At 39.2% G+C, this 22,040-nt stretch overlaps 1 protein-coding gene across 1 annotated transcript; it reads right to left on the reverse strand.

Annotated features, from left to right (window-relative positions):
* Positions 1–4,296: 4,296 nt before the first annotated feature.
* Positions 4,297–7,502, reverse strand: MGP (matrix Gla protein). The gene is made up of 4 exons (XM_081249092.1): positions 7,376–7,502; positions 5,892–5,924; positions 5,078–5,153; positions 4,297–4,674 (listed from the first exon to the last, which is right to left on the reverse strand). Exons 1-4 carry the CDS (start codon positions 7,434–7,436, stop codon positions 4,533–4,535), a joined length of 312 nt encoding a protein of 103 aa, XP_081105218.1. The 5' UTR covers positions 7,437–7,502; the 3' UTR covers positions 4,297–4,532.
* Positions 7,503–22,040: the final 14,538 nt, after the last annotated feature.

A 22,040-nucleotide genomic window follows, 5' to 3' on the forward strand; every position in this document is an offset into this window, starting at 1 on the left:
TAAAAATAGCTTCATCAGTTGGGGAAGTGGGAGATTGTTACACATATATGGATCATTTATAAATAACCCTTTAAAAAATCGGCTTAATGGGGCTTCCCTGGTGGCGCAGTGGTTGAGAGTCCGCCTGCCGATGCAGGGGACACGGGTTCGTGCCCCGGTCCAGGAAGATCCCACATGCCACGGAGCGGCTGGGCCCGTGAGCCATGGCTGCTGAGCCTGCACGTCTAGAGCCTGTGCTCCGCAACGGGAGAGGCCACAACAGGGAGAGGCCTGCGTACTGCAAAAAAAAAAAAAAAAAAAAAAAGAAAAAGAAAAAGAAAAAATCGGCTTAAGGAATTAGATTTTATGAGGTCAGGACAAGTGAATTTCTCAAGAGAATAGAATTACCTGTCATTGCAATAGTCATTTAGTCTCTAAGCTCTCAAATTACTCAGTGTAAAAGAAGGGAGTTGAATTAGGTTATTGCTGAACTCCTTGCCAGCCCAAAAACTATGAATCTAATGTTGTATAATAAATAAAACAAGAGGTCTGGAGCTGAAGGACCCTGGTCTCCCAATTTACTATCTGAATGTCTGTCATAGGTCTGGTTCCTGGGAAACAAACTTTAAGACTTGGAAGTCTGTATACAGATGGTTTATTGAGGAGTACTCTTGAGTATAACAGGAGAGGGGAGAGGGAAGTAGGAGCAGGAAGAATGAGCATTTGAACTCTTATGCAATTGCAATAAATGCTTCAGCCAAGTCTACGGGGGACTCTGAGGCTGGGATGACCGTTTGGAGTAGTTGTGCCTGATAATGGACTTTAGGCCAATAATAAGTCTCAGGGATGGGGTTTACCTTCTTTCTGGAAACAAATAAAGAAGCAGACAAAACATATAAAGCAATGGTTTTCAAGGCCTTGGACATCAAGCAATGAAAGAGAGTGATCCCTAGGAGCTGGGAAACAAACAAAATGAGTCCTGTGATTGTCACAGCTTATTATCTTAAGAGAATTTCCAGGCCATGGTTCAGGGAGGTGGGACCAAGGTGGAATCTAGTGGACATTATGAGGTGAAATGGAGTTGTATGTCCTGGGAGAATATGGTCGTTATAGTTCACATGACAAAATACTGGAGAGCACAGAGTGTCTCTGGATATCTGTGGAGAGAACTCCTCATGTAGGCAGCAGAAAACTGATTGGCACATATATGTGGGGAAATGACCATCCAAGTGGAACAGAGGGAACAGTGGTTGACACTAACTCAGGGCTGGGATTATTGCCTATTCCTACCACCCAATCATGGGATACTGGGTGCAGTATTCAGAAGGTCTTGCCTCAGTATGGGGAAAATAATTGTCCCTAGACTAAATGCTGCATTGGTCTCACTTTAAAAACAAAATTTAAAATGATCAAGCTTTTCCCAAGTGATTTAACTGCATCCTAGAACAAAGTTCAAGAATACTTACAGAAATACAGGGATATCTAGCACACGAAAAGGTACAGTTTGCAATGTCTGTGTCAAATAAAAGATTAACAGGAGTTCAAAGAAGTAGGAAATTATGACCCATAAAAAGTAGAATAATTAATCAAAATCAACCTGGAAGTGACTCAGTTATTGAAATTAGCAGATAAGGACATTAAAATAGTTATTATAACAGTATCCAAGACGTTAAAATTGTTGAGATGTGGAGAATACGAAAACACCCATATCAAACTTCTGGAGATGAAAACTATAATGACTGAGATGAAAAATACACTGAATGGGATTAACAGTAAATTAGATATTGCTGAAGATAACATTAGTAAACTTGTAAATACGTTAAAAGAAACTGTCAAAAATGAAACACACAGAGAAAAAACTACTTATGAAAATGAAAATAACATCAGGAAGCTATGGAACAACTTCAAGTGACCTAATTTGCATGTCATTGCAGTCTCCAAAGGAGAAGAGGAGCGAGGGAGGGAAAATATTTGAAGAAATGAGTGAAAATTTTCTAAACTTAATTCATTTCAAGAAGGTCAATAAATTCCAAGAACAAGAAAAATAAGGAAAACCACACAAAGGTGCATCATAACCAATTTAGTCAAAACCAATGATAAAGAGAAAAACCTTAGAAGCAGCCAGAGATAAAAGACACAGTGCATACAGAGATATAAAGATAGGAATGGCAACAGATTTTATATCAGAAACATTGTAAGCTAGAGGACAGTGGAACAATATCTTAAAGGAATTAGAAGAAAAAACTGGCAGCATAGGTTTCAATCTACAGTGAAAATATCTTTCAAATATGAAGGCAAATTTTTAAAACTTAAAAAATCCAGCAGATTTTTTATGAGAAAATGTTAAACTATGAGAAGTGTTAAAAGAAGTCTTTCAAACAGGAAGAAAATGACACCAGATGGAAATATGGATGCACAAAAGAATGAGGTCACTGGAAATGGAAATTACATGGGTAAATGTATGAGATATTTTTGTATTATCTAAAGCTCTTAGAAAATAATTGACTGTTTAAAAAAATTAATAAAAAAGTATTGTAGGATCTATAACATAGGTAGAAGTAAAATAATAATCACACTGTTTAGACTCTTTACATATGAGATTATTGAGATAAGTTTACGTCTATCATCTTGCCATTTGTTTTCAATTTGTCCCTTTTGTTGTTTTGCTCTCCTTTTCCTCTATTTTTTTTTCTTCCTTTTGGATTACTTGACCTTGATGCAAAAGAGATGGGAAACAAATAAGGTAAGCCCTACAATTGTCCCAACTTCTTAGAGAGTTTTCAGGCCATGGGACAGAAAATGAAACCCAGAGAGAATGTTATGGCCTTCCTAACTGCTGCCAGTATATCTGGTGACCATGTGAATAATGCCTCAGTTTGAGTGGCATGCCACTGCATTTACTACAGTGTCTTCAGAAAGTTACATCTCTGAGTTTCAGTTTACCTTCTAATATGTATTACTCATCTTCTACATTTTTCTAAAATCTAATGAGTTACTGCATGCAATAGAGCTTAGAAAATTGTAGAACACCCATCATTATATTAATACGATGATGGGTTAAATTCTATGACACACGTGATGAATCTAACAGTTTCAGAATTGGCTGATCACTCCCAGGCATGACTAGTCAGTCTGGTTTTTTAGCTTTCATTGAATACGCTTTGTGAACAGACATAGCAACAAGGCTATAGAGAGAAAAGAAATTGTAGTTACAGTGCCTGCACTCAAAGAACTTACCATAATGTTAGACAAACAAATATACATAAAAAGAAATTTAATCAAAACATGAATTGAATAATATCTTTGTACTTGTATCCTTACATAAATTCTTTTTTTAATTTTTACTTTTGTTAAAGTATAGTTGATTTACAATGTTGTGCCAGTCTCTGCTGTATAGCAAAGTGACTTTAAATACATTCTTGAAGCACTGGATACTGGTTTGAGTAGTGTGATGGGAGCTGGGTGAACTTAACCATCACTGATTTCATAAAGTACTTGAATCTTAAGCTGGGTTTTGAAGGCATAGAAAGATGCTACACTAAAGAGATGAAGGCAGTGGGCCTACTAGAAGGAACAGATGTAGGGGTGGACATGCACCAGTCCTCATGACAGAGGCGAACAAGGTATGAATTGGGATTGAGAAATCCTGGGCTCTGTCCTTAACTACCAAGCAGGAGACTCTGGAGCCTCCTCATTGGCAAACCAGGCTTAAGGGAGCTCTAGAATTTTGTATGGCTCCAAAATTCCATGATCGAATCTTGTAAAAATGTCTGGTCATTTTGAAAGCACACATATTTTCTTGGCTCAAGTAAGAGTCAAGACTGTAGCATCTTAAGGTATGATAACATTCAGGTTAGGGTGATGAGCCAAGGTACAGAGTCTGGAATCCACATGGAAGGAATTTAGGAGTCATTTAAAGTTTGGGAGCAGGGGACTTCCCTGGCGGTCCAGTGGTTAAGGCTCTGCACTTCCAATGCAAGGGGCATGGGCTCAATCCCTGGTGGAGGAGCTAAGATCCCACATGCTGCACGGTGGCCAAGGAAAAAGTTTGGGAGCAGGAAAATCATATGACTGATCATCTATGATGTTTGAAAATCCTGGAAAACATATAATACGAAGCAGTGATTCACTGATCCCAAGGTAGAGAGAGTCTAGACAAGTTATGGGTGAGTGAGTGTCTTCTAAGATTTGTTCTTCCTATGCACTTATGCTTCTAATCAACATTAGAACACGATTAGCAGACTCTACTGTTCTGGGCTAGGTGGGCCTTGATTGAACTATTTCAGCATTTTCCCAGAAGAAATCTGACTCACAAAATGTAAATATCCAACCAGAAGTTTATTATGGAATAATCACACATCTTAACTTCCCTTTGACCTTCACTCCACTGCACTTTCATTACTTTTCAACTGGGGGCAGGAAAGAGGAGTGCAGCCAGACAGAACATTTAAGGAACAATTAAGCAATTCATATGTGTCTATATAGTTCAGTGATGCTACTGCAAGGGAATACAAAACCAGACACCAGGCTCTGGAAAGAAAATTTTTCCAATCTCATTTGGCCCCTGGGCGCTGCCGGAAATAACGATTGTAGGCGGCATTGTATCCATAAACCATGGCATAGCGTTCACAAAGTTTGAAGTCATCACAAGCTTCCCTGTTGATCTCATATGCAGGTTTGCTGTGTTCTCGGATTCTAGAAAGTGAAAGAAAAGAGGGCCAAATTGAGAGGCATAAAGAAAGTGGAGAAATGAGAAAAAGGAAAAGAAAATGAAAAAGAAAATATCGTAGAGAGATCTCACTCATCCCCCAATATGAAGAGATACTTGTAGAACAGGGAGGAAAGGTGGAAAAGGGATTTTATTTTTTAATGAAAATAGAAATTTTCTTTCTGTCTTCCTTTTCCTCCTCCCTCCCTCTCCTTTCTGGGCCTTTCACAAAATAGTCTTCTAGAAATTCAATTGTTTTCTGTACGTTGTTTTTAAATTCTTTGACTTGGGAATATAATTAGAAATAATATATATGATGGAAAAAAACCCATTTCTCACTCCATTCAGATCTGGGAAAGATGACCTCCCCCATCAAGTTTTGTCACCTACCTCTCTTGGGCTTTCAACCTCCATCTCTGTTGCGGGGATATAAAGATATTAGCATTTCTCCTGTTAATGAAGGGATCTTAAAATAGAAAATAAGTGCAGTTTTAGGGAAACAGTTGTTGAAAATATTTCCATGAATATTCTCTGACAAAAACATATTTGAAAGCTCATTCATTCAAGCATTTCTTGTAACTAGAGATCTGCGAAAATTAAATGGGTAGATAAAGCAGATTTCATAAACTGCCTGATCCAATACCTGATTTTGGTATTCCTACTCACTGTGTTTTTTATTCCTGTGAGGAGAAATTCTCTCTGTCCTGAGGCCTTGTTAAGCATAATTTTAGATTTCCAGTAAACGAACAGTTTAAACATCATAAAAATAATGAACAAGTTAAAGATGAGGGTGATATGCTATTTATTCCTATACTCAGCCTTTTTAAGTTGCTATTTGATAGCATCCAACTGCTGATGCCTGTGGTCTCCCAGAGGACTCGGCCTCCAATTCTGTACTTTGTCATTTGTCATTACTCCTTGTTTTCCATCTGTGTGGTTGATGTGGTACCGACTTAAAATTTCCAAATGATATTTTATGGCTCCTAAGTATGTTGAAAGCATACTTGCCATCTTACACTATTTCCAACTTAAAACATTGCTCATCTGGTGATTTTTATAGTTGAATTTTTAAATTTACTTTAGTTTTCCAAACGAGACCCTCTTTTCCCTCCCTGTTAAATATATTATCTTTTTGTCTATTTAAGAACTGGGATAGATACTTCAATACATGAGATTTCAATAAGGAAGTCAAATATTCACTTACTGATTTCATAGGATTCCATGCTTTCATAAGATTCTGGAATTGAAAAAAAAGACCCATTTTATTGTTACCTTTCACACACAGCAACAGTCGAAATACAAGGGAGGAAGGGGAGGGAAGAGCCAAAAGGATGGGAGAAATATATATAGCAGCGTGGTTATTACAAATTTCAGGCATTTAGGATTTATGAGTTGTTTCTCTAGCTCTGTCCTTGCTGGGATACCTCTACTCTTTAGTTTTTCCAGTGTTGAAGGAGCTAGTGCCCGTGGTATTGACTAAAATGTCCCAAGGGCTATGAAGTCTTTAGTCTTGAGAAATAAGACAATTTAAGCGCTGCACACAAGGCTCCAGAGAGCCTTCCTTGATTAATTTGGGACCTGTCTGAAAGCAGGGCCAAGGAAGGGACAAAGGACCTAGAAAACAGGCAAGTTTCTCCAGGGAGGCTGGGCAGATGGCTCAGTTTGGCTTTCCCAAGACAAGTTTCTAAGAGGTTCTGAAAGCCTCTTAAGAACCTATGTTAAATTGACAGCCACAGAAACCACTGGCTTCAGCTGACATCTCACACTGGGCACAAGGCCAGTTCAGAAAAAGAACTTAGATGATGCCAAAGCAACAGTTTTCTTCTTTCTACCACTCTCCTGGGCACAGCAGGTAAATTTGGTAATAAGAAGCTCATGTTTGTAAGCAAGTGAATATGCTTGAAAAGTTAAAAAGAAGGTGAAGAAACCAAATCTTCTGACACAGAAAACTGGTGAATAATTTCAAGAGTAAGAAGCAAAATACAGATGGTTATTAATATAATTTAGCTCCAGAATACCTGGAATATCCAGATAATTGAAGCATAAGACTGAATGATCTAAAAATAATTTTGCTTCAGACTTCCTTTCATTAGCTTTGAACAGACACAGACATATTTAACAACACATAGAAACCAAGCAAAATTTGTCTTTTAACAATAGAAACTAAGAAATCGATTTTTCTCTGAGGTTCTTTAAATGTAAAACTTTATTTTAAAATTCATCCACTGAAGAAATATCGGAAGTTCATGAGACTGTCTTGCTCTTAGAGAGAGCTATACATAAAACTTCATGTGAAAACTGAATCTCTTAAAGGTGAGTGATTCATCCAATACCCTTAACCAACTGTTATCAAAGTCTAAACAAACATCCTTAAAAAAATGAGAGCTTAGGGGCTGGGAAGCTGATATCTTCTTTCTGAAACAGCAGAATTTTCAAGCGTAGATTGACTTACCATAGCAAGAACTTGCCTGCTAAGTTACTTACAATAGTCTGGATATTGAGGATATAAAAAAGACTTGATGGAACAGATCAGTGTTCAAAGGGCTTGGGAAATGTTCAATTCATAGTCCTCTAAGATTATAATAGAGAAAGGGGGAAGAAGAGGAGGAGGGAGAGGAAAAATCCATGTAAACTGAAGTCAGAGGCAGAAAAGAAAACAACAAAGAAATGGCAGGAGAAAGTTCTCACCATAACACAGAGCTGCAACAGCCAAGGCAGCCAGGATGGAGAGAAGGAGCAGGCTTTTCATGGTGTCTCCCGGTCGCTCTCACTGTCTTGTGCAGCAGTGGTGGAGAGAGAGGCCCTACAGTGTGCTGGTGAAAGGCTGTGGAGTTTTTATAAGAATCAGAGCAGCTGAAAGGGGAGGAACCAGTGGGAGGAGGCCGGAGAAGGTGGGGACTGGTTGGCACTCAACTAGCCCTGGGACTTTTCCCAAATATTCATTCCTTACAGATATTATCTACTCCGGGTGAACAGTTTTCCCTCATTTCAGGACCCGACTGTGCTACAGCAGCTGCTGCCCTGGTACACAAGTTGTGGCCACCCTATGTCTGGGTCAGAACTGGCACAGGTCCACGGAGAAGGGAGTTGCCACAAACACATGTTTGCCTTTCTAATTCCTTCTCTGGTCTGCCCTCCTGGCTCTGACTTTGGGTCTTTCAGGTTTGGTCCATAAACAGAGCCATAGTGTTCTGTTTGCTCCACTGATGGATGGATGAGAGGCTCTGGGGGAGAAAGGACTTCACTTTTTATGCTGGCACTAATTTAGAATTATTTTTCCAGTAGGGCTAAACTATTAGTCCTAACCAATTGGGAGTTCGCCTGATGATACAGCCTGATACATTTTTCCAGGTGCTCAGGACAGAGATGGCCAGGGACCCCCTGAGTTCTGTTTCCTCCACTGGCTCTGTAACAACTTGCCCATCCAGTTTTGTGAGTTGAGCTCACACCTGTGCCCTGATGCTCTCTCAGGTTGGATATCACTCATCTAAAGTGCAGCAAGGATATGAGGGTACCCATCTTGCATTTTCTGAAGGCACTGTCTTGATAATGAACTAATTCAATATGCTTTAATTAGTGGCCGATGAGATGCAAGGTACCCTGCTAGGTGATGTGGGTGACGTAGAGACAACCAAGACAGTCCCTAAGGAGGTAAGTAAGAGCTACTCACTATTCGCTTTGCTCTTTAGCTGTCCTGTATCCTCCAACACAGATTTTCACAAACACACACCTCCACTGTACCATCAGAACCAGTGGCACTGTTTCTTTTCTTTTAGGAGGAAGATTGCAATTTGGTGTCTCTGGTTGTCTTGTAGACAGAGGTCTTTTATTTTTTAAGCTCTTGGACAATCAGAAAACATTTTCTATCAGATGTGTCTCTGTTGCCTGGGTACCAAAGAGTCTTCTTGGCAGACAAATAGACTTGCATCACAGAGCAGCAGATTGTAGAAGAGGTAAAGTTGCAGGACCTCTAACTTGGGCTGGATCAGCAAAAGGGCTGGGATGAGGGTGGGTGGGTGTACTTTTCAATAAAAAAATTTATTTCTAAGAGCGGTGATGAACAGCTAGGTAGAACCTCATGCCTCATTCTTTTTGTCTTATTGGGATGGACTTACCCTCCCAAACCCCAACCTGTGAAGAGCTTTTATAAATAATAAAGGATTTCCTGTTAAAGGAAAAACTCAGTTGTAGTCTGAAGGATTACTGAGTTCTAAGGGACCAATAAAATTCAGGTTTTCCCTCCAGATTTTTTCATATTGAGATATATACTTTGGGATAAAATCTTAAAAAAAACCTCAGAAAGAAGACAATGTATGATCATCTTTGATAAATTCAACCATCACAATTTATACTCACAAGATTGGGGGTTGTTTTCCTCTTTAAATCACAAATTTGCTCTCAGTGTTGGTTTCTGTGCCCTTTTTCCAAGGTAAATCATTCAGATCATTATATTTGCAAAAGCCAGTTTACTACATGGCATGGTTCATATAGCATTTTATATGTACCCAACTTAATCACTAACCCCCAATCATTATAATTTGAAACAAGTTTAATTCCAATGTTTCACCCTAAAAAGAGTAGGCTACTCACCTCTCACCCCCATCCCATCTCCAGAATTAAAGAGGATTCTCTCTTCTCCGGCTACAAACACGTGCTTCGTAACGTACACTAGCTCTATCTTTCTCCAGTCGGTTCTAGCAGTCCTCTCTACTCCCAAATGCAGATGGCATCTGTGCTCTGTCAGTCTTCTGACCTCACAATAGTTTATTTTTACAATCGCTAAGTCCAAACTTGAAAATCTTACATTTCTCTTTCCAATTTAAGCTTCACCTTTTTCACAAGTTATCTTAAATACTGCTTCCACTGGTTTTCCTAAAGTTTACGCATCTCTCTTTATCATCTTGCTTTTTGTAAGGTTAACACTTTCTCTTGGAAACTATCTCTCATGAGCCTGTTACCTTTCCTTTCCACTGTTTCCATCTATGCCTGGGTTCTCCTATGCTCAATCCCATTTATATATGATTTGTAAAAATGATTAACATGTGTGAGAATTCAGAGCTCTTCCTTTTCTCTCCTCCTGTGTTACTCCGAGTCTCAAAGACAATTTTGTATGTGTCAGCTCCAGCCATGTATTCTTTTTTTTTAAAAACATCTTTATTGGAGTGTAATTGCTTTATAATTGTGTGTTAGTTTCTGCTGTATAACAAAGTGAATCAGCTATACACATACATATATCCCCATATCTCTTCCCTCTTGCATCTCCCTCCCACCCTCCCTATCCCACCTCTCTATCTGGACATAAAGCACCGAGCTGATCTCCCTGCTATGCAGCTGCTTCCCACTAGCTATCTATTTTATATTTGGTAGTGTATATATGTCAATGCCACTCTCTCACTTTGTCCCAGCTTACCTTTCCCCCTCCCCATGTCCTCAAGTCCATTCTCTACATCTGCATATGTATTCTTGTCCTGCCCCTAGGTTATTCATAACCTTTTTTTTTTTCTTAGATTCCATATATATATGTTAGCATACGGTATTTGTTTTTCTCTTTCTGACTTACTTCACTCTGTATGACACTCTCTAGGTTGATCCACCTCACTACAAATAACTCAATTTCGGTTCCTCTTATGGCTGAGTAATATTCCACTGTATATATGTGCCACATCTTCTTTATCCATTCATCTGTCAATGGACACTTAGGTTGCTTCCATGTCCTAGCTATTGTAAATAGAGCTGCAATGAACACTGTGGTAGATGACTCTTTTTGAATTATGGTTTTCTCGGGGTATATGCCCAGTAGTGGGATTGCTGGGTTGTATGGCAGTTCTATTTTTAGATATTTAGGAACCTCCATACTGTTCTCCATAGTGACTGTATCAATTTACATTCCCACCAACAAGAGGGTTCCCTTTTCTCCACACCCTCTCCAGCATTTATTGTTTCTAGATTTTTTGATGATGGCCATTCTGACCACTGTGAGGTGATACCTCATTGTAGTTTTGATTTGAATTTCTCTAATGATTAGTGATGTTGAGCATCACTAATCATGTGATGTTGGCAATGTGTTTGTTGGCAATCTGTATATTTTCTTTGGAGAAATGCCTCTTTAGGTTTTCTGCCCATTTTTTTTTATTTCTTATTTTTTGCTTTATAACAAATTTAATCAGTTTTACATATACATATGTTCCCATATCCCCTCCCTTTTGCATCTCCCTCCCGCCCTCCCTATCCCACCCCTCCAGGCGGTCACAAAGCACCGAGCTGATCTCCCTGTGCTATGTGGCTGCTTCCCACTAGCTATCTACCTTACGTTTGGTAGTGTATATATGTCCATGCTGCTCTTTCACTTTGTCACAGCTTACCCTTCCCCCTCCCCATATCCTCAAGTCCATTCTCTAGTAGGTCTGAGTCTTTATTCCTGTCTTACCCCTATGTTCTTCATGACATTTTCTTTTCTTAAATTCCATATATATGTGTCAGCATACAGTATTTGTCTTTCTCTTTCTGACTTACTTCACTCAGTATGACAGACTCTAGGTCCATCCACCTCATTACAAATAGCTCAATTTCATTTCTTTTTATGGCTGAGTAATATTCCATTGTATATATGTGCCACATCTTCTTTACCCATTCATCCGATGATGGACACTTAGGTTGTTTCCAGCTCCAGGCTATTGTAAATAGGGCCGCTATGGACATTCTGGTACATGTCTCTTTTTGAATTATGGTTTTCTCAGGGTATATGCCCAGTAGTGGGATTGCTGGGTCATATGGTAGTTCTATTTGTAGTTTTTTAAGGAACCTCCATACCGTTCTCCATAGTGGCTGTACCAATTCACATTCCCACCAGCAGTGCAAGAGTGTTCCCTTTTTCCCACACCCTCTCCAGCATTTATTATTTCTAGATTTTTTGATGATGGCCATTCTGACTGGTGTGAGATGATATCTCATTGTAGTTTTGATTTGCATTTCTCTAATGAGTAAAGATGTTGAGCATCCTTTCATGTGTTTGTTGGCAGTCTGTATATCTTCTGTGGAGAAATGTCTATTTAGGTCTTCTGCCCATTTTTGGATTGGGTTGTTTGTTTTTTTGTTATTGAGCTGCATGAGCTGCTTATAAATTTTGGAGACTAATCCTTTGTCAGTTGCTTCATTTGCAAATATTTTCTCCCATTCTGAGGGTTGTCTTTTGGTCTTGTTTATGGTTTCCTTTGCTGTGCAAAAGCTTTGAAGTTTCATTAGGTCCCATGTGTTTATTTTTGTCTTTATTTCCATTTCTCTAGGAGGTGGGTCCAAAAGGATCTTGCTGTGATTTATGTCATAGAGTGTTCTGCCTATGTTTTCCTCTAAGAGTTTGATAGTGTCTGGCCTTACATTTAGGTCTTTAATCCATTTTGAGCTTATTTTTGTGTATGGTGTTAGGGAGTGATCTAATCTCATACATTTACATGTCCCTATCCAGTTTTCCCAGCACCACTTATTGAAGAGGCTGTCCTTTCTCCACTGTACATTCCTGCCTCCTTTATCAAAGATAAGGTGACCATATGTCCGTGGGTTTATCTCTGGGCTTTCTATCCTGTTCCATTGATCTATCTTTCTGTTTTTGTGCCAGTACCATACTGTCTTGATTACTGTAGTTTTGTAGTATAGTCTGAAGTCAGGGAGCCTGATTCCTCCAGCTCCGTTTTTCGTTCTCAAGATTGCTTTGGCTATTCGGGGTCTTTTGTGTTTCCATACAAATTGTGAAATTTTTTGTTCTAGTTCTGTGAAAAATGCCAGTGGTAGTTTGATAGGGATTGCATTGAATCTGTAGATTGCTTTGGGTAGTAGAGTCATTTTCACAATGTTGATTCTTCCAATCCAAGAACATGGTACATCTCTCCATCTATTTGTATCATCTTTAATTTCTTTCATCAGTGTCTTATAATTTTCTGCATACAGGTCTTTTGTCTCCTTAGGTAAGTTTATTCCTAGATATTTTATTCTTTTTGTTGCAATGGTAAATGGGAGTGTTTCCTTGATTTCACTTTCAGATTTTTCATCATTAGTGTATAGGAATGCCAGAGATTTTTGTGCATTAATTTTGTATCCTGCAACTTTACCAAATTCATTGATTAGCTCTAGTAGTTTTCTGGTAGCATCTTTAGGATTCTCTATGTATAGTATCATGTCATCTGCAAAGAGTGACATCTTTACTTCTTCTTTTCCAATTTGGATTCCTTTTATTTCCTTTTCTTCTCTGATTGCTGTGGCTAAAACTTCCAAAACTAGGTTGAATAAGAGTGGTGAGAGTGGGCAACCTTGTCTTGTTCCTGATCTTAGTGGAAATGGTTTCAGTTTTTCACCATTGAGGACGATGCTGGCTGTGTGTTTGTCATATATGTCCTTTATTATGTTGAGGAAAGTTCCCTCTATGCCTACTTTCTGCAGGGTTTTTATCATAAATGGGTGTTGAATTTTGTCAAAAGCTTTCTCTGCATCTATTGAGATGATCATACGGTTTTTCTCCTTCAATTTGTTAATATGGTGTATCACGTTGATTGATTTGCATATATTGAAGAATCCTTGCATTCCTGGAATAAACCCCACTTGATCATGGTGTATGATCCTTTTAATGTGCTGTTGGATTCTGTTTGCTAGTATTTTGTTGAGGATTTTTGCATCTATGTTCATCAGTGATACTGGCCTGTAGTTTTCTTTCTTTGTGACATCCTTGTCTGGTTTTGGTATCAAGGTGATGGTGGCCTTGTAGAATGAGTTTGGGAGTGTTCCTCCCTCTGCTATATTTTGGAAGAGTTTGAGAAGGATAGGTGTTAGCTCTTCTCTAAATGCTTGATAGAATTCGCCTGTGAAGCCATCTGGTCCTGGGCTTTTGTTTGTTGGAAGATTTTTTTATCACAGTTTCAATTTCAGTGCTTGTGATTGGTCTGTTCATATTTTCTATTTCTTCCTGATTCAGTCTTGGCAGGTTGTGCATTTCTAAGAATTTCTCCATTTCTTCCAGGTTGTCCATTTTATTGGCATAGAGTTGCTTGTAGTAATCTCTCATGATCTTTTGTATTTCTGCAGTGTCAGTTGTTACTTCTCCTTTTTCATTTCTAATTCTACTGATTTGAGTCTTCTCCCTTCTTTTCTTGATGAGTCTGGCTAATGGTTTATCAATTTTGTTTATCTTCTCAAAGAACCAGCTTTTAGTTTTATTGATCTTTGCTATCGTTTCCTTCATTTCTTTTTCATTTAGTTCTGATCTGATTTTTATGATTTCTTTCCTTCTGCTAACTTTGGGATGTTTTTGTTCTTCTTTCTCTAATTGTTTTAGGTGCAAAGTTAGGTTGTTTATTCGAGATGTTTCCTGTTTCTTAAGGTGGGATTGTATTGCTATAAACTTCCCTCTTAGAACTGCTTTTGCTGCATCCCATAGGTTTTGGGTCGTTGTGTCTCCATTGTCATTTGTTTCTAGGTATTTTTTAATTTCCTCTTTGATTTCTTCAGTGATCACTTCGTTGTTAAGTAGTGTATTGTTTAGCCTCCATGTGTTTGTATTTTTTACAGCTCTTTTCCTGTAATTGATATCTAGTCTCATAGCATTGTGGTCGGAAAAGATACTTGATACAATTTCAATTTTCTTAAATTTACCAAGGCTTGATTTGTGACCCAAGATATGATCTATCCTGGAGAATGTTCCATGAGCACTTGAGAAAAATGTGTATTCTGTTGTTTTTGGATGGAATGTCCTATAAATATCAATTAAGTCCATCTTGTTTAATGTATCATTTAAAGCTTGTGTTTCCTTAATTATTTTCATTTTGGATGATCTGTCCATTGGTGAAAGTGGGGTGTTAAAGTCCCCTACTATGATTGTGTTACTGTCGATTTCTCCTTTTATGGCTGTTAGTATTTGCCTTATGTATTGAGGTGCTCCTATGTTGGGTTCATAAATATTTACAATTGTTATATCTTCTTCTTGGATCGATCCCTTGATCATTATGTAGTGTCCTTCTTTGTCTCTTTTAGTAGTCTTTATTTTAAAGTCTATTTTGTCTGATATGAGAATTGCTACTCCAGCTTTCTTTTGGTTTCCATTTGCATGGAATATCTTTTTCCATCCCCTTACTTTCAGTCTGTATGTGTCTCTAGATCTGAAGTGGGTCTCTTGTAGACAGCATATATATGGGTCTTGTATTTGTATCCATTCAGCCAATCTGTGTCTTTTGGTGGGAGCATTTAGTCCATTTACATTTAAGGTAATTATCGATATGTATGTTCCTATTCGCATTTTCTTAATTGTTTTGGGTTCGTTATTGTAGGTCTTTTCCTTCTGTTGTGTTTCTTGCCTAGAGAAGTTCCTTTAGCATTTGTTGTAAAGCTGGTTTGGTGGTGCTGAACTCTCTCAGCTTTTGCTTGTCTGTAAACGTTTTAATTTCTCCATCAAATCTGAATGAGATCCTTGCTGGGGAGAGTAATCTTGGTTGCAGGTTTTTCTCCTTCATCACTTTAATTATGTCCTGCCACTCCCTTCTGGCTTGTAGAGTTTCTGCTGAGAGATCAGCTGTTATCCTGATGGGGATTCCCTTGTGTGTTATTTGTTGTTTTTGCCTTGCTGCTTTTAATATGATTTCTTTGTGTTTAATTTTTGACAGTTTGATTAATATGTGTCTTGGCGTATTTCTCCTTGGATTTATTCTGTATGGGACTCTCTGTGCCTCCTGGACTTGATTAACTATTTCCTTTCCCATATTAGGGAAGTTTTCAACTATAATCTCTTCAAATATTTTCTCAGTCCCTTTCTTTTTCTCTTCTTCTTCTGGAACCCCTATAATTCGAATGTTGGTGCGTTTAATGTTTTCCCAGAGGTCTCTGAGAGTGTCCTCTGTTCTTTTCATTCTTTTTTCTTTATTTTGCTCTGCAGCAGTTATTTCCACTATTTTATCTTCCACCTCACTTATCCGTTCTTCTGCCTCAGTTATTCTGCTATTGATTCCATCTAGAGTATTTTATATTTCATTTATTGTGTTTTTAATCGATGCTTGATTCATCTTTAGTTCTTCTAGGTCCTTGTTAACTGTTTCTTGCATTTTGTCTATTCTATTTCCAAGATTTTGGATCTGGGAAATAGAATCTTGGATCATCTTTACCATCATTATTCTGAATTCTTTTTCAGGTAGACTGCCTATTACGTCTTCATTTGTTAGGTCTGGTGGGTTTTTATCTTGTTCCTTCTCCTGCTGTGTGTTTTTCTGTCTTCTCATTTTGCTTATGTTACTGTGTTTGGGGTCTCCTTTTTGCAGGCTGCAGGTTCGTAGTTCCCGTTGTTTCTGGTGTCTGTCCCCAGTGGCTAAGGTTGGTTTAGTGGGTTGTGTAGGCTTCCTGGTGGAGGGGACTAGTGCCTGTGTTCTGGTGGATGAGGCTGGATCTTGTCTTTCTGGTGGGCAGGTCCACGTCTGGTGGTGTGTTTTGGGGTGTCTGTGGACTTTTTCTGATTTTAGGCCACCTCTCTGCTAATGGGTGGCGTTGTGTTCCTGTCTTGCTAGTTGTTTGGCATAGGGTGTCCAGCACTGTAGCTTGCTGGTCGTTGAGTGAAGCTGGGTGCTGGTGTTGAGATGGAGATCTCTGGAAGATTTTCGCCGTTTCATATTATGTGGAGCTGGAAGGTCTCTTGTGGACCAGTGTCCTGAAGTTGGCTCTCCCACCTCAGAGGCACAGCACTGACTCCTGGCTCCTCAATTTGGGATGATTTGTTGTCTATTCATGTATTCCACAGATGCAGGGTACATCAAGTTGATTGTGGAGCTTTAATCCGCTGCTTTTGAGGCTGCTGGGAGAGGGTTCCCTTTCTCTTCTTTGTTCTCACAGTTCCTGGGTCTCAGCTTTGGATTTGGCCCCGCCTCTGCGTGTAGGTCGCTGGACGGCGTCTGTTCTTCGCTCAGACAGGACAGGGTTAAAGGAGCAGCCTCTTCGGGGACTCAGTCTCACTCAGGCTGGGCGGGAGGGAGGGGCACGGAGTGCGGGGCGAGCCTGCAGCGGCAGAGGTCGGCGTGACGTTGCACCAGCCCGAGGCGCACCGTGCGTTCTCCCAGGGAAACCGCCCCTGGATCCCGGGACCCCGGCAGTGGCGGGCTGCACAGGCTCCCGGAAGGGCGGTGTGGACAGTGACCTGCGCTCGTACACAGGCTTCTTGGCGGTGGCAGCAGCAGCCCCAGCGTCCCACGCCCGTCACTGGGCTCCGCGATTTCAGTCGCGACTCGTGCCCGTCTGTGGAGCTCCTTTAATCAGCGCTCTTAATCCCCTCTCCTCTCGCACCAAGAAATCAAGAGGGAAGAAAAAGTCTCTTGCCTCTTCGGCAGCTCCAGAGTTTTCCCGGACTTCCTCCCGGCTAGCTGTGGCACATTAGCCCCCTTCAGGCTGAGTTCTCGCCGCCAGCCCCAGTCCTCTCCCTGTGCTCTGACCGAAGCCCGAGCCTCAGCTTCCAGCGCCGCCCGCCCCGGCAGGCGAGCAGACAAGCCTCTCGGGCTGGTGAGTGCTGCTCGGCACCGATCCTCTGTGTGGGGATCTCTCCGCTTTGCCCTACCCAGGTATGTGGGGAGTTTCTTGCCTTTTGGGGGGTCTGAGGTCTTCTGTCAGCGTTCAGTAGGTGTTCTGTAGGAGTTGTTCCACGTGTAGCTGTATTTCTGGTGTATCCATGGGGAGGAAGGTGATCTCCACGTCTTACTCTTCCGCCATCTTACCCGGAAGTCCTCTTCTGCTCATTTTTGGATTGGGTTTTTTGATATTGAGCTGCATGAGCTGCTTGTATATTTTGGAGATTAATCCTCTATCAGTTGCTTCATTTGCAAATATTTTCTCCCATTCTGAGGGCTGTCTTTTCGTCTTGTTTATGGTTTCCTTTGCTGTGCAAAAGCTTTTAAGTTTCATTAGGTCCCATTTGATTACTTTTCTTTTTATTTCTATGGGTCAAAAAGGATATGCTGTGATTTATGTCATAGAGTATTCTGTCTATGCTTTGCTCAAGTGTCTGGCCTTACATTTAGGTCTTTAATCCATTTTGAGTTTATTTTTGTGTACGGTGTTAGGGAGTGTTCTAATTTCATTCTTTTCCATGTAGCTGTCCAGTTTTCCCAGCACCACTTATTAAAGAGGCTGTCTTTTCTCCATTGTATATTCTTGCCTTCTTTATCAAAGATAAGGGGACCATATGTGCATGGGTTTATCTCTGGGCTTTCTATCTTGTTCCATTGATCTATTTTTCTGATTTTTGTGCCAGTACCATACTGTCTTGATTACTGTAGCTTCATAGTATAGTCTGAAGTCAGGGAGCCTGATTCCTCCAGCTCTGTTTTTCTTTCTCAAGATTGCTTTGGCTATTCGGGGTCTTTTGTGTTTGCATACAAGTTGTGAATTTTTTTGTTCTAGTTCTGTGAAAAATGCCATTGGTAATTTGATAGGGATTGCACTGAATCTGTAGATTGCTTTGGGTAGTATAGTCATTTTCACAATGTTGATTCTTACAGTCCAAGAACATGGTATATCTCTCCATCTGTTTGTATCATCTTTAATTTCTTTCATCAGTGTCTTATAGTTTCCTGCATATAGGTCTTTTGTCTCCCTAGGTAGGTTTATTCCTAGGTATTTTATTCTTTTTGTTGCAATGGTAAATGGGAATGCTCCCTTAATTTCTCTTTCAGATTTTTCATCATTAGTGTATCGGAATGCCAGAGATTTCTGTGCATTAATTTTGTATCCTGCTAATTTACCAAATTCATTGATTAGCTCCAGTAGTTTTCTGGTAACATCTTTAGGATTCTCTATGTATAGTATCATGTCACCTGCAAACAGTGATAGTTTTACTTCTTTTCTGATTTGGATTCCTTTTATTTCTTTTTCTTCTCTGATTGCTGTGGCTAAAACTTCCAAAACTAAGTTGAATAAGAGTGGTGAGAGTGGGCAACCTTGTCTTGTTCCTGATCTTAGTGGAAATGGTTTCAGTTTTTCACCATTGAGAATGATGTTGGCTGCTGGTTTGTCATATATGGCCTTTATTATGTTGAGAGATATTCCCTCTATGCCCACTTTCTGGAGGGTTTTTATCATAAATGGGTGTTGAATTTTGTTGAAAGTTTTTCTGCATCTATTGAGATGACCATATGGTTTTTATCCTTCAATTTTTTAATGTGGTTTATCACATTGATTGAGTTGTGTATACTGAAGAATCCCTGCATTCCTGAGGTAAACTCCACTTGATCATGGTGTATATTCTGTTTAATATGCTGTTGGATTCTGTCTGCTGGTATTTTGTGGAGGATTTTTGCATCTATGTTCATCAGTGATATTGCCCTGTATTTTTCTTTTCTTTGTGACATCTTTGTCTGGTTTTGGTATCAGGGTGATGTGGCCTCGTAGAATGAGTTTGGGACTGTTCCTCCCTCTGCTATATTTTGGAAGAGTTTCAGAAGGATTGTGTTAGCTCTTCTCTAAATGTTTGATAGAATTTGCCTGTGAATCCACCTGGTCCTGGGTTTTTGTTTGTTGAGAGATTTTTAATCACTGTCTCAATTTCAGTGCTTGTGATTGGTCTGTTTATATTTTCTATTTCTTCCTGGTTCAGTCTGGGAAGGTTGTGCTTTTCTAAGAATTTATCCATTTCTTCCATGTTGTCCACTTTATTGGCATATAGTTGCTTGTAGTAATCTCTTATGATCCTTAGTATTTCTGCAGTGTCAGTTGTTACTTTTTCTTTTTCATTTCTAATTCTATTGATTTGAGTCCTCTCCGTTTTTTTCTTGATGAGTCTGGCTAATGGTTTATCAATTTTGTTTATCTTCTCAAAGAAGTAGCTTTTAGTTTTATTGATATTTGCTATCATTTCCTTCATTTCTTTTTCATTTTTTTCTGATCTTATCTTTATGATTTCTTTCCTTCTGCTAACTTTGGGGTTTTTTTTGTTCTTCTTTCTGTAATTGCTTTAGATGTATGGTTAGGTTGTGTATTTGAGATATTTCTTGTTTCTTGAGGTAAGATTGTATTGCTATAAACTTCTCTCTTAGAACTGCTTTTGCTGCATCCCATAGGTTTTGAGTCATTGTGTTTTCATTGTGATTTGTGTCTAGGTATTTTTTGATTTCCTCTTTGATTTCTTCAGTGATCTATTGCTTATTTAGTAGTGTATTGTTTAACCTCCATATGTTTGTATTTTTTTACAGATTTTTTCTTGTCATTGATATCTAGTCTCATAGCATTGTGGTTGGAAAAGATACTTGATATGATTTCAATTTTCTTAAATTCACCAAGGCTTGATTTGTGACCCAAGATATGACCTATCCTGGGGAATGTTCCATGAACACTTGAGAAGAATGTGTATTCTGTTGTTTTTGGATGGAATGTCCTATAAATATCAATTAAGTCCATCTTGTTTAATGTATCATTTAAAGCTTGTGTTTCCTTATTTATTTTCATTTTGGATAATTTGTCCATTGGTGAAGGTGGGGTGTTAAAGTCCCCTACTATATATGTGTTACTGTCGATTTACCCTTTTATGGCTCTTAGCATTTGCCTTATGTACTGGGGTGCCTCAATGTTGGGTGCATAAATATTTACAATTGTTATATCTTCTTCTTCGATTGACCCCTTGATCATTATGTAGTGTCCTTCTTTGTCTCTTGTAATAGTCTTTATTTTAAAGTCTGTTTTGTCTGATATGAGAATTGCTACTCCAGCTTTCTTTTGATTTCCATTTGCATGGAATATCTTTTTCCATCCCCTCACTTTCAGTCTGTATGTGTCCCTAGGTCTGAAGTGGGTCTCTCATAGACAGTATATATACGGGTCTTGTTTTTGTATCCATTGAACCATTCTGTGTCTTTTGGTTGGAGCATTTAATCTATTTACATTTAATGTAATTATTGATATGTATGTTCCTCTTACTATTTTCTTAATTGTTTTGAGTTTGCTATTGTAAGTCTTTTCCTTCTCTTGTGTTTTCTGCTTAGAGAAGTTCCTTTAACATTTGTTGTAAAGCTGGTTTGCTGGTGCTGAATTCTCTTAGTTTTTGCTTGTCTGTAAAGGTTTTAATTTCTCTGTTGAATCTGAATGAGATCTTTGCTGGGTAGAGTATCCTTGGTTGTAGGTTTTTCCCTTTCATCACTTTAAATATGTCCTGCCACACCCTTCTGGCTTGCAGAGTTTCAGCTGAGAAATCAGTTGTTAAGCTTATGGGGATTCCTATGTATATTATTTGTTGCTTTTCCCTTGCTGCTTTTAAAATTTTTTCTTTGTATTTAATTTTTGATAGTTTGATTAATATGTGTCTTGGCATGTTTCTCCTTGGATTTATCCTGTATTGGACTCTGTGTTTCCTGGAGTTGATTGACTATTTCCTTTCCCATATTAGGAAGTTTTCAACTATAATCTCTTCAAATATTTTCTCAGTCCCTTTGTTTTTCTCTTCTTCTTCTGGGACCCCTATAATTCAAATGTTGGTATGTTTAATGTTGTCCCAGAGGTCTCTGAGACTGTCCTCAATTCTTTTCATTGTTTTATCTTTATTCTGCTCTGCAGTGGTTATTTCCACTATTTTATTTTCCAGATTACTTATCCACTTTTCTGGCTCAGTTATTCTGCTATTGATTCTTTCTAGAGAATTTTTAATTTCATTTATTGTGTTGTTCATCATTGTTTGTTTGCTCTTTAGTTCTTCTAGGTCCTTGTTAAATGTTTCTTGTATTTTCTCCATTTTATTTCCAAGATTTTGTATTATCTTTACTGTCATTACTCTGAATTCTTTTTCAGGTGGACTGCCTATTTCCTCTTCATTTGTTTGGTCTGGTGGGTTTTTACTTTCCTCCTTCATCTGCTGTGTATTCCTCTGTCTTCTCATTTTGCTTAACTTACTGCATTAGTTGTCTCCTTTTCGCAGGCTGCACATTCGTACTTCCTGTTGTTTTTGGTGTCTGCCCCCAGGGGGTAAGGTTGGTTCAGTGGTTTGTGTAGGCTTCCTGGTGGAGGAGACTGGTGCTTGTGTTCTGGTGGATGAGGCTGGATCTTGTCTTTCTGGTGGGCAGGAGTGCATTCGGTGCTGTGTTTTGGGGTGTCTGTGAACTATTATGATTTTAGGCAGCCTCTCTGCTAATGGCTGAGCTTGTGTTCCTGTCTTGCTAGTTGCTTGGCATGGGGTGTCCAGTACTGGAACTTGCTGGTCATTGAGTGGAGCTGGGTCTTAGCATTGAGATGGACATCTCTGGGAGAGCTTTTGCTGTTTTTTATTACAAGGGGCTGGGAGGTCTCTGGTGGACCAGTGTCCTCAACTTGGCTCTCCCACCTACGAGGCTCAGGCCTGACACCCGGCCAGAGCACCAAGACC

The sequence above is a fragment of the Mesoplodon bidens genome (genome assembly GCF_964165515.1).
Source record: "Mesoplodon bidens genome assembly, chromosome: 11".
NCBI lineage: Eukaryota > Metazoa > Chordata > Mammalia > Artiodactyla > Ziphiidae > Mesoplodon > Mesoplodon bidens.

Excerpts from the sequence above, each read along its gene's own strand:
- MGP (XM_081249092.1), bottom strand. The coding sequence starts at position 7,436 with ATGAAAAGCCTGCTCCTTCTCTCCATCCTGGCTGCCTTGGCTGTTGCA. Across the intron at positions 5,925-7,375 it reads TGTTGCAGCTCTGTGTTATG|AATCTTATGAAAGCATGGAA; the intron begins GTGAGAACTTTC and ends TTTCAATTCCAG. Across the intron at positions 4,675-5,077 it reads AGGTTGAAAGCCCAAGAGAG|AATCCGAGAACACAGCAAAC; the intron begins GTAGGTGACAAA and ends TTCACTTTCTAG.